This window comes from Mustela nivalis (assembly GCF_964662115.1).
Source record: "Mustela nivalis genome assembly, chromosome: X".
NCBI lineage: Eukaryota > Metazoa > Chordata > Mammalia > Carnivora > Mustelidae > Mustela > Mustela nivalis.
The window spans coordinates 53,152,677-53,164,950 of NC_139040.1; the positions used below are offsets into that span (position 1 = coordinate 53,152,677).

At 33.9% G+C, this 12,274-nt stretch overlaps 1 protein-coding gene across 2 annotated transcripts; it reads right to left on the minus strand.

Annotated features, from left to right (window-relative positions):
* Window positions 1-394: 394 nt before the first annotated feature.
* On the minus strand, window positions 395-4,743 carry PABPC5 (poly(A) binding protein cytoplasmic 5). 2 transcript variants are annotated; one of them, XM_082716754.1, is made up of 2 exons: window positions 4,502-4,743; window positions 395-3,841 (listed from the first exon to the last, which is right to left on the minus strand). In XM_082716754.1, the coding sequence occupies exon 2, from the start codon at window positions 3,813-3,815 to the stop codon at window positions 2,667-2,669; it is 1,149 nt and encodes a 382-aa protein (XP_082572880.1). In that variant the 5' UTR covers window positions 3,816-3,841; window positions 4,502-4,743; the 3' UTR covers window positions 395-2,666. The 2 variants fall into 2 exon arrangements, with proteins under 2 accessions (XP_082572880.1, XP_082572879.1); XM_082716753.1 differs by having other exon boundaries at window positions 395-3,959.
* Between the last annotated feature and the right edge of the window lie 7,531 nt (window positions 4,744-12,274).

The following is a 12,274-nucleotide window of genomic DNA, read 5'->3' on the forward strand; positions in this document are numbered from 1 at the left end:
TTTTACCAACTAAATTCAGAGTTTCTGTCTATTTTGCAATGTCCTAACATGTATGTTTTATCTGTCCTTGGACATATTTTAATTAGTCCTTTATTTATACAGGCTGACTTCTTGAAAATAATAACCAAATACTTGAACAATTTCCCAAAATGTATTAAATGCTTATACTTGAAGATTTTTACCTACTAGAAATCTTTTGTGATTTATACTGAATCAAAGCATGTGTCAAGGTTTTAAGTTAACACTAATACTTAAAGTTTATAAATTTAAATGAAAACTGGTAATGGGTGAAAAGGTGTAGAGAGTACATATGGTAAATAATTACTAAGGTAATTATTTTACTTAATTACTTAAATAATTACTAAGGTAATTATTTTAAATAAATAAACAATTGTTTGCATTGTTTTCATGTATTTTAATGATCACAATGTTTATACCATTGGGCAAGTAGGCTCAGAAAATATGAAAAATTATATCCCATTGGTTTTAGTTTTACTTTTGTCAATTTAAGTAAAGGATATATCTTGAATGTTTTTTCCAAAATTCTGATACATATATCGATGTAATGTGTATTTTAATTTCTCTACCGGACTTAAGCTTTTATATGCTATAGATACTTTTTCTCAAGCTCGTGTAATGCACACTGTTTTAAGCAAGGAAGTTAATCACAACACTGTTTACAGATGTAGAATACATTGAAAAACACATAAATCTTATTCAATATGTGTTACTTAGATAACCTATAGTACATCCACACAACGGAATACTGTGCAGTCACTCAAATTATGATACAGATCAATATTTATTGACATAAAAAGATTGTTTTAGTTTAAAATTTAACAAAACACAGTACATATAGTATGTTATTTTTTGTTTCTTAAATAGTGTGTGTACACATAGGAGAAAAGGTATGGAAGTATATATATGCATTAAAAACACTAATAATGGTTATCTCTGAACTGTGGAAGTTTTACTTCTTTATAAATGACTGCATTGTGTACATTTTTTAAATGAGCATGTATTATGTATATGATCAACAAAAGCAGTGATTTTCATTTGAAAATACTTGATAATGAATATAAATGCAATTTGTAGATAAACAAGTACACAGAAACAACTTTTTCTCATTATTTTATGGGCACATAGCTAACAAAAGTGTTAACAAAATTATATATTTATACTGCATTATGTATGTAACCTAAGATTTCTATACAACATAATAAAAGCCAATTAAGAATAAAGACAAAACGTTTTCTTATGGTTGGAACTGTGATATGAATGAATCTGATTTTTTAAAAGTAATTATTTAAATTTTACATAAATTAAGTAATAATTTCTCTATTTCCAAAATGTATTTGAACACCCACATATTAAATGAAAGGCAATGTAAAAAAACCCACAAAAGTATAATATGTATGGAAGGTAGAAGGGTAGGGAAAAGAGGAGACTATAAGTAAAATATGGAAAATCCATAATCGAGAAATAACAGGCTAACTAATGTAACTGCAATATAGAACAGAACATTTTGTCACAACTTCCAAGCAGCCAGACATAAAGAGAACCATACTGGATTAATAGCTTTCATATAATAGATGGAGGCATATGATTTAATCACAAGAGACAAGCTTTTCCTTACTTTTGATAGATATGTAAATATTATCACATGGATGTATTCAAAAATTTACAAGAGATAATGACAAGTTTAATAGAAGATAATCTTCAATGTAGTTTTTTACATCACTGTACGGATTATTTACCCTTATACTGACACTTTATAGAAATGGAGGTAAAATTTTAAAATTATCTATAGGTAAAGGCAATTCAATGCAGTTATTCATCTTTTTTTTTTTATTTTAACATGACCCATCTATACTACTAAGGAGTTTAGAAAATGAGTGGCAAGAATGCTCCTTAGACTGTCTTCATATATTTAATCTCTCAGGAAAGATCTTTAAGATGAAACTCATCATTTTAATTATGCTTAAAGTGTTAATTTCCTAAGGTATTGATTGAGAAAACACCAATATGTTTATTTCTCTAGGCATGAAGTTAAAGAAAACTCCCAACACTTAGTCAAAGCCACTGTCAACTCTGTGGTATGCCCACAATATAGTAGAAAAGGGGAAAAAAAGTATAACGAAACTCACATCTCTTTAAAATAATATTCATTTTAAATAAGGTAAAATTATGCACAAATGTTAAGTGAATCACATACATTTTCCCCTGCTCTATTGATTTCCCAAAAAGCAAGTTAGAAGTTTTCTGTGTGATAGATTCAGAAATATTGTTTATTTTGAGAATATTTTCATAGAAGAAATTATATTTAGTATTATAACTGGAATAAGGAAGGAACTATAGTCAATCAATAACCTTACCTGGACTGAATTAGGAAAAAAAAATATGTGGAGAGATGAATTTTATTCTACATATTCCTAAGGATATTTTATCAAAAGATAGTACAAAAATGATAATTTTACAATTAGAAATTATGTTCTTCACTAAAATGAACAAGGTTTTCTAGGTTCACTTTTTTTTCCCCCAAAACAAAGTATTCACTTAAAAAAAAAAAAAAAAAAAACCCTGGAATAAAATAACCTCTTATCACAAAGGAGCCCAAACTAAGTAGGCATCAGCTTAAGGCTGAAACAAATTGAGCATTCTTATTCTCACCACCTGCGCCTGGCCTGGCCCAGGGTAACATGCAGGGGCTTAGAGCCCACTGTGCGACCATTCATCTCATCCACTGCTTTGGTAGCATCTTCAAAAGAGGAGAAGCAGACAACACCAAACCCTTTGCCTTGCCCTACTTCCACCATCACTTTGGCCCGGCTAATTGATCCAAAGGAAGAAAATTCCTCTTTCAGTTTTTCATCATCGATGGTCTCATCCAGGTTCTTAATATAGATAGGCACCCCCGGAGGCCGACTTTTTTCTTTTAATCTCAGTCGTTCAAATCTTCGTCTTAACTCAGCCAATCGTTCAATTTTCTTCTGTGCCCGCCCTACATATAGAACTTTCCCATTGATGGACTTTCCATGCAGGTCTAATACAGCCTTTTGGGCAGCCTCGTGTGTCTCATACCTCACAAATCCAAAGCCCTTAGATTTCCCACTGGCATCTCTTATAACCTTAACACTCTCAGTTGGCCCATAGCCACTAAAGATTTCCTTTAGTTGTTCGTCATCCAAGTCATCTCCAAAGTTTTTAACAAAAACATTGGTGAAAGTCGCTCTATCCCTGGTTCTGACTTCAGCTGCCCGCTCTTCTGGGAATTTGAATCTGCCAACATACACTTGGCGGTTGTTAAGCCGCACTCCATTCATGTGCCAGATGGCTCTATTGGCAGCGGCCAGGCTATCAAAGTGCACATAGGCATAACCCTTAGAACCATTGTCATCACATACGACTTTGCAGGAGAGAATGTTCCCAAAGGCAGAAAATAAATAAAAAAGAGCCCTATTGTCTATGGATTTATCCAGGTTTTTGATGAATATATTTCCAACTCCAGACTTTCTTAAGCGGTCATCTGGCTGAGACCACATGAGGCGGAAAGGTTTGCCATTAATTAAGTCAAAATTCATTGTATTCAGGGCCCACTCAGCATCTGCAGGAAAGCGGAAGTTAACATAGCCATAGCCCAGGGGGCTGCGGGTCACGGGGTCACGGCATATTCGGGTGAAGCGCAGAGGACCAGCAGGCCTGAACTTTTTATATAGCATATCCTCCGTGACATCTGGGTCCAAGTCACCCACGTACAGGGCAGCCTTTAGGTACTTCTTTTTCTTGCCAGCAGAATTAGGCTCTCCACTCCCCATCTTTCTGAGTACAGGGAGGTGGCTCTCTTGAGAGAGGGGAAAAAAAAGGCTGATTTCTCTAAGCTATGGGCCAAGCAGCAGTTCACAAACAGAAGAAAGCCAAGGAGAAGAAAGCTAAAAGCAGACTCAGAATCACTGTTGAGGCTGAGAAAATGAAGTTCAGAAACAGCTGGTCAGCAGGCTCAGAACAAACACATCAGACAAATATGCATCCCAATAACGAATCTGTTCTACCTAAGAGGACTTATAATTTCCGCCCATTAAGATTTAAAATCGGTTTCAAAAGCCAGTAGAAAGAAATTTCCTGTTCCCCATTTAATTGTAAGAAATCATCAAGCAGCTGGCTGTCACCCTACATCCAGCATTGCAGACAGAGGCCTTGAGACCTGTTTTCTGCATAAACATAGGCCTCGAGCTCCTGTTGGCTTAAAATTCTATTAACAGTGCCAGGGACCAAACGTGTATTCCTCCGCCGGCTGCCTGGCAGGTCTCAAGCTGGCTCTCAGATAGAAGGCCGCTAAACACACTCAGCGTCAGCAAAAGGGCAGTCTAAAACACTTGGTGCGCTGGGGCCGGAAGGCAGGCTGCAGAAGGCGGATCGGATCGCACAGAAAGACAGACAGACAGACACACGCGCTGGAGACAGGAGACCGCCCAGATACCCCAGATGCCCACCGGGTACGGACCGAGTGACGCGCGGTAATTTCGGCAGTCTGAGACTCGCGGCAGGTCCGGAGGGACTGACTGGCAGACTCGCACTGGGTCAGCTCAGGCGGGAGGCGGTTCCGGACAGATGCGGGGCGGAGTCAGAGGAGAAGGGCAGATGCGCAGCGGGCGGGCAGAGAGAGCGGGGACGGTGGACGTGGATTGCTCTCCACAGGACAGACCGACCCAAGGACGAAAACCATTTAGCTGTGGTAGAGCGGGCGGGGCGTGAGGAAACCCGGAACCCTGCTAAGTAACTTCCCGCTTCCTCTGTGCCAAGATTAAAACAACAACAACAACAACAACAAACCGACATATTTTTATTTTAAAATATTATGTGTTTGTTATCTTAAAATATTAATTTTAGGCTGCTGACCCCAAAATCAAAGCAGGAGGTGATCACCTAGGCAGAAAGAACTCTCATACTTTTTTTTCTTATTAGAAAAAACAATTCCCAATACAATTTCTGCTTAGGAAATAAGATATAAGATTGGTCACTCTCCTGAGTTAATTGGAAAGTCAGAATTGGCAGCTGTACTGGATTCCCATTAGGTGCTGAATGATCACAGGGTCAAATAAAACATAGGGCCATGTTGTGTTTGGCCTTTTTCCTTACTCCATTAAACTCTAACATAATGATCACATTATCCCCAGGTAGTAGGCAGAATTCTTTTCATTACTCCAGTAATACTAAGATTTTAATGACTGGAGAACCATAAAATGGCTTTTTTATGATACCTTGTGCCACAAAATGTTGAAAATGTGCCATCCCCATAATCACAAATTACAAAATCTTACTGAAGGAGATAAAACCTGCAGAATCAATACAAAATGTATGATTAATGTTCACAGATGAAATACACATGTAAAGATATAGGCGCTTTATGCATTAATTACTGATTATTTTATTTTATAAGTTTTTATTTAAATTCCAGTTGGTTAAAATACAGTGTAATATTAGTATCAGGTGGACAATATAGTGATTCAACACGTCCATACAACACCTGGTGCTCATCATAAGTGCACTTTAATCCCCATTACCAATTTAACCCATATTCACCTCCCCTTCGGTAATCATCAGTTTCATATAGTATTTGTCTTTTTCTGACTTTATTTCCTTTAGCATAAAATTCTCTTACATCATCCATGTCTTCGCAAATGGCAAGATTTCATTCTTTCTTAAGACTGAGTTATAGTCCATTGTATATATACAATGGTGCATACTATATATATATATATATATATATATATATATATATATAATATTCATATATATACATACCACCTATTCTTTATCCATTCATCAGTTGATGGACACTTGAGCTGTTTCCATAGTTTGGCTATTGTAGATAATGCTGCTATAAACTTCAGGGTGCATGTATCCATTTGAATCACTATTTTTGTGTTCTTTGGGTAGATACCTAGTAGTACAATTTCTGGATCATAAGGTAGTTCTATATTTACATTTTTGGCGAAACTGCATATGATTATCCAGATTTTCTGCACCAGTGTGTATTTCCACCAACAGTGCAAGAGGATTCCCCATTCTCCACATTTTCACCAATACATGTTGTTTCCTATATTGTTGTTTTTAGCCATTCTGACAAATGTGAGTTGATACCTCATTTTAGTTTTGACTTGTATTTCCCCGATGATCAAAGATGTGAGCATTTTCTCATGTGTCTGTTGGCCATATTTATGTCTCCTTTGGAAAAATATCTTTTCATGTCTTCTGCTCATTTTTAAATTTGGGTTTTTGTTTTTGGGTTGTTGAGTGGTATAAGTTCTACATATATTTTAAATACTAACCTTTTATCAGATATGTCATTGCAAATATCTTCTCTCATTCCAAAGATTGCCTTTTAATTTGTTGATTGCTTCCTTCACTGTACAGAATCTTTTTATGTTGATGAAGTCCCAATAGCTTATTTTTGCTTTATTTCTTTTGTCTCAGGAGACATACCTAAGAATTTGCTACAGATGATGTCAAAGACTAGCATCCATGTTCTCCTTTAGGATTTTTATGATTTCAAGGCTCACATTTAGGCCTACATCCATTTTGAATTTATTTTTGTCAATGGTATAAGAAAATGGTCCAATTTCATTCTTTAGCATGTTGCTGTCCAGTTTGCCCACTGTCATTTGTTGAAGAGATTGTCTTTTTTCTTTTGGATATTCTTTCCTGCTTTGTTGAAGATTTATTGACCATACAGTTGTGGGTTCATTTCTGGGCTTTCTATTCTGTTCCACTGATCTATGTGTCTGTTTTTGTGCCAGTACTATACTGTTTGACCACTACAGCTTTGTAATATAATTTAGGGAATTTTTTTTTAGATTTTTAGTTATTTATTTGACAGAGAGCGAGATCACAAGTAGGCAGAGAGGCAGGCAGAGAGAGAAGAGGAAGCAGGCTCCCTGCTGAGCAGAGAGCCTGAGGGGGGGCTCGATCCCAGGACTCTGGGATCATGACCGGCGGAAGGCAGAGGCTTCAACCCACTGAGCCACCCAGGCGCCCCTGTAATATAATTTAAAGTCCAGAATTGTGCTGCCATCAGACTTTCTTTTCTTTTTCAAGTTTGCTTTGGTTATTTGGGATCTTTTGTAGTTCTATACAAATTTGGGCATTACTTATTCTAGCACTGTGAAAAATGCCGATGGTATTTTGATAGGGATTTCCTTAAATGTATAGATTGCTTTGGACAGTATAAACATTTTAACAATATTTGTTCTTCCAATCCATGAGCACGGAATGTCTTTAATTATGAATTTCAATATGAGTTTTCAACTTTAAACCATGGCAAGAAACAATGTTTTAAGTTTAGACTCAACTCGGGTTTCCCACTTTATCTCTCCTTAAAGTTTGTGAGAAACTGTTTTGGAGAAGAGTGTTTCCCTCACTTTGGAAAATCATCAATATTTATAACACTCAGGTCCTTATCCGGTCCCTTCCACAACCCCTCCCCTCTAAAAGAAAATCCAAACAAAATTTATATCAGTACGAATATGCTGGAAAAGATCTTGGCAATAACAAAGAATGCAAATGAAGGACATGACCCCAATGGATGTTGTTTTAAAAAGATATTATAAGAACAGGCTAAATTCATGTGGTACTTCATTTTTTACATCTTACTTTTTCTATTAGACGGTGTATTTGACTACAGATAACAATTTACCCTCATTATTTACTTAAATATTTAGTAATTTTCTTCATTGAACTCTTGTGCTTATTTTATAGGATTCGTGCTTAGGTAGGACATGGAGACTATATGAAAAAAAGCAAGTGCAAACAATAAATAAAATAGAGATAGATCAATAAAAATTAGTATCATAATACAACCACAGTAATCAATATGTAGAAACACTTGTGAACACCTGCTTAGCTTATCATATTTTGAAAAAAAAAACATCTTTCCTTACAACTTTACTTTAGTCAACCATGGGCTAGAATCTTGGACTGTTTATTTTTCTTATTTAAAAATATTACTTTACTGCAAATATTATATTAAAATAACACAAATCCAAAAGAATAATTCCCACAATATTATCACTGAGTCAAATCAATATTTCATTTTGATCTAACCATCCAAATGTTTTCCATATTCTAATTCATTTGTGTATATATTCTCTAGGATTATAGATATAACTGGATTGTTAAAAGCAATTATTTTCAAAATAAACTCCTTTCTAGACCTATTTGTTATTTTGTGGTCATTGACGTATAGTGATTCTAAACTATAGTAAACTTTTGAGTGGGTAAAAAATCAGAAATTTAGAACTGGTTTAAAATGAGTGAATTTTAGAAGAGTTCCCTCTGCTAAGCAGAAGTTTATGGGGGTGGGGAACCATTTATTTAATCCTTTTAAAATTTAAGTTGAGAAGCATCTGTAAAACAAAAATTAGATATAGAACATTTCTCTGTCATTATTATTATATATTAAAGGCAAGTGTATAGCCTATTGTAAATATGATTCATATATTAAATCCATTAAAAATCCCCACCCAGATTCCTAGGGCAATTGGTTAAAGAACATCTGAGTCTTTCAGAATTTGAGAAATGTTTTGCATGAGGAAAGAATCCGGAACAACTGGCATTCTAAGCGCATTCCATCATATGTTGTTATTTACAGTTAATAGCAATGTGTCAGCTTGAGTGGAAGAAGAGGAAACTTGGGAATTTATTTTTCAGGTTTGTCTTAACAGGCACTTGATTCTATGTTTCCAATTAAATGTATCAGCAGTACAAATTGCTGAGGCTTCACAATGAAACTAAATTTGCTGCTTTCTTGAGTGAAGTCTGTGATGACTGAAAAAAAAAATTATAAAGTAAAAACTTAATTACCTAGTACTTGATTCATATTTTTTTAGATACAGGACAATTGCAAGAAAGCAATTTGACATTGAGAATGTGGTATGAACAGGCATTTTCATAGCAGGTTTTGGAGCCAGTAGTGATTCTATTTTTCAATTACAAAAATTTTATTCTGAGCTATGAGTACTTATGCTCTGAATTACAATCCTGAAGGCACCTTGATAAGATTCGTTATCAAAGAATTATTAATTTGTGTTTATTAGCGTATACTTACAAAGTGAGAATGTGACCAAAACTAGAAATTTTCAAGAGTTTACAATGGAATAGAATTAACTATTCAGCCATCAAAAATAGTGAAATTTTGCCATTTTGCCATCATTTGCAATGATGTGAATGGAACTAGAATGTATTATGCCAAATGAAATAAGTCAGATAAAGAAAAATACCATTTTATTTCATTCATATATGGAATTTAAGAAACAAAGCAGATGAATATATGGGAGAGGGGGAAAAAAAACAAGAGTTTATCAAACCATGAAAGACTTAAAGATAGAGAACAAACTCAGGGTTGAGGAAGGGAAGTAGGTGGGGGATGAGCTAAATAGATGATGGGAATTAAGGGAACTTGTTATGAGGAACGCTGGGTATTTTATTTAAGTGATGAATCACTGAATTCTACTCCTGAAACTAGTATTGCACTGTATGTTAACTAACTAGAATTTAAATAAAAATTTGAAAAAAAAGAAAGAATGAGGCATATTTGTATGTCTTGAATAGAAAGTTTTTTAGAATGTTTTATTTAATAAAAAATGCAAAGTACTAAATAATTAATGCTAAATTTTTAATAAATCAGAATGTCTTATTCTTCAATACTTAACCAAAATTTCAGTATTTTTTTAAATTATAGAACTATATTTTATATATAGAAAGCAGTAGCTATAATTCATACATTTATAACCCTAGGGGATTTATTGAAAATTAAGACAAATGTGTTAGTTTAATATATTTTCTTTTTTCACATGTATCATGGACTGAATCTCTGTTGAATAAAAAGTCATATATTTTTTATTCTAGCCATCTTGAAAAGTATAAGGTAGTATCTCATTGTGGTTTTGATTTGCATTTTCCAAGTGGTTAGTGAAGTTAAACATCTTTTTATGTGCCTGTTGGCTATCTGTATGACTTCTTTGGGGGAAAAAAAATGTCTGTTCAGGACTTCTGCCCATTTTTAATAGTATTATTTATATTTTTTTGGTGTTGAGGTTTTTTTAAAATATTTTTTTATATTAACCCCTTAGCAGATATATCGTTTTCAAATATCTTCTCTTATTCAGTAGGTTACCCTTTTATTTTGTGGATGTTTTCCTTTGCAGTAAAAAGCTTTTTGTTTTGGTGTAGACCCATTAGTTTATTTTTGCCTTTGTTTCAATTGCCTGAGGAGACATATATAGAAAAATGTTGCTAAGGACAATGTCAAAGAATCTACTGCATACATTTTCTTCTAGGAGTTTTATGGTTTACATGTCACATTTAGGTCTTTAATCCATTTTGAGCTTATTTTTGTGTTTGGTGTAAGAAAGAGGCCCAGTTTCATTTTTTTGCATATAGCTATCCTGTTTTAACAAAAACATTTGTTGAAGAGACTGTTTTCCCCGTTGTATATTATTGTCTCTGTCAAAGACTATTTGACTGTATTTTATTTTTTTTAATTTTTTTTTTAAAGATTTTATTTATTTATTAAAGAGAGAGAGTGAGAGCGAGCACAGGCAGACAGAGTGGAAGGCAGAGTCAGAGAGAGAAGCAGGCTCCCTGCGGAGCAAGGAGCCCGATGTGGGACTCAATCCCAGGACGCTGGGATCATGACCTGAGCTTAACCAACTGAGCCACCCAGGCGTCCCTATTTGACTGTATTTTAGTGTGGATTTGTTTACGAGACTTCTATTCTGTTCTGTTGATCTGTGTCTATTTTTGTACAAGTACCATACTGTTTAGATTACCATAGCTCTGTATTATATCTTGAAATAAGGGATTGAAATAACAAGCGTTGACAAAAATATGGAGGGAAAGGAACTCTTGTGCACTGTTGATGGGAATGTAAATTGATGCTGCTAATGTAAAAACAGTATGGGGGTTCCTCAAAAAATTAAAAATGGAAATAGCATATGATCCAGTAATTCTACTCCTGGGTATTTATCCAAAGAAAACCAAAACACTAATTCCAAAAGATGTATGCACTTTATGTTTTTTGTGACATTATTTATAATAGCCAAGATATGGAAGGAACCCAGGTGTTCATCAATAGATGAATGAATAAAGAAGTTGTGGTACGTATACACAAGGAATATTTCTTAGTCATAAAAATGAATGTGATCTTGCCATTTGAAATAATATGAATGGACTTAGAGGATATATTGATAAGTGAAATAAATCAGAGAGAGAAAAATAGCATATGATTTCACCTATATGTGCAATCTAAAAAACAAAATAGAACAAGCAGCAAACACTTTACTGTACAGAGAGCAAACTGAAAGTTGCCAAAAGAGAGGTGACTGAATCAATATGTTATATGCTTGAAACTAATATAACATTATATGTTAATTATACTTCAATAAAAATAATAAAAGTTAAATTGAAAAGACAAAGGAACTGCTGCAAAAATGTCATGCATTCTACAATGAAGAAATCTGAGTATTAATAAATATAATACAACATTATGTAACAACTTTATATATATTTAGGTTTTATTAAGTGTCTCCTTAGGATGTTCTTTCAATTAGATCATCTAAGTTTAAAATAAATGTAAAGAATACTATTTATGAATTTATGCAATTGATGGGTAGTCACAATCTAACCTATCTAAAAGTTTATATAACATATATGATATAGAATCAAAGTATTTCCTGTTATGATGCATTAAAATAGAGAAGGAGTATCACCCACTTGGCAGATAGCCTCAAGCAAATTTATTTCTTCTCACTAGGGTCTGTTTACTGAGCATATGCTCATGCAGGAAAATACACACACACACACACATACACACACACACTCAGCCCACATACTTTGATTTGTAACATTGAGTTATAGTCATTTTACTTGACTTATAACAAGAAATAAATATTTTTTAAACATCAACTTTGTGCCATACTTTTGTTTTTTAAATTATGGTTAAAACACACAAAGTTTACCATCTTAATGATTTTAAGTGTACAATTCAGTGGCACTAACTATATTCAAATTTTTGTACAACCAACACCAGTACCTATCTCCAGAACTCTTTTCATCTTGCTGAACTGAAACTCTCTACCCATTCATCTATGCTTTATATGATACTTAACATTTCTTTTGTTGGGCATTAAAGCTCTTAATTATTTTATTATCATGATGCATAATGCTTTCATAAACATCCTTATTCACATACAATATATTCACATTGCAATATATTATT

What these genes read in the sequence shown, in the direction of transcription:
- PABPC5 (XM_082716754.1), bottom strand. Translation starts at nt 3,815, where the DNA reads ATGGGGAGTGGAGAGCCTAATTCTGCTGGCAAGAAAAAGAAGTACCTA.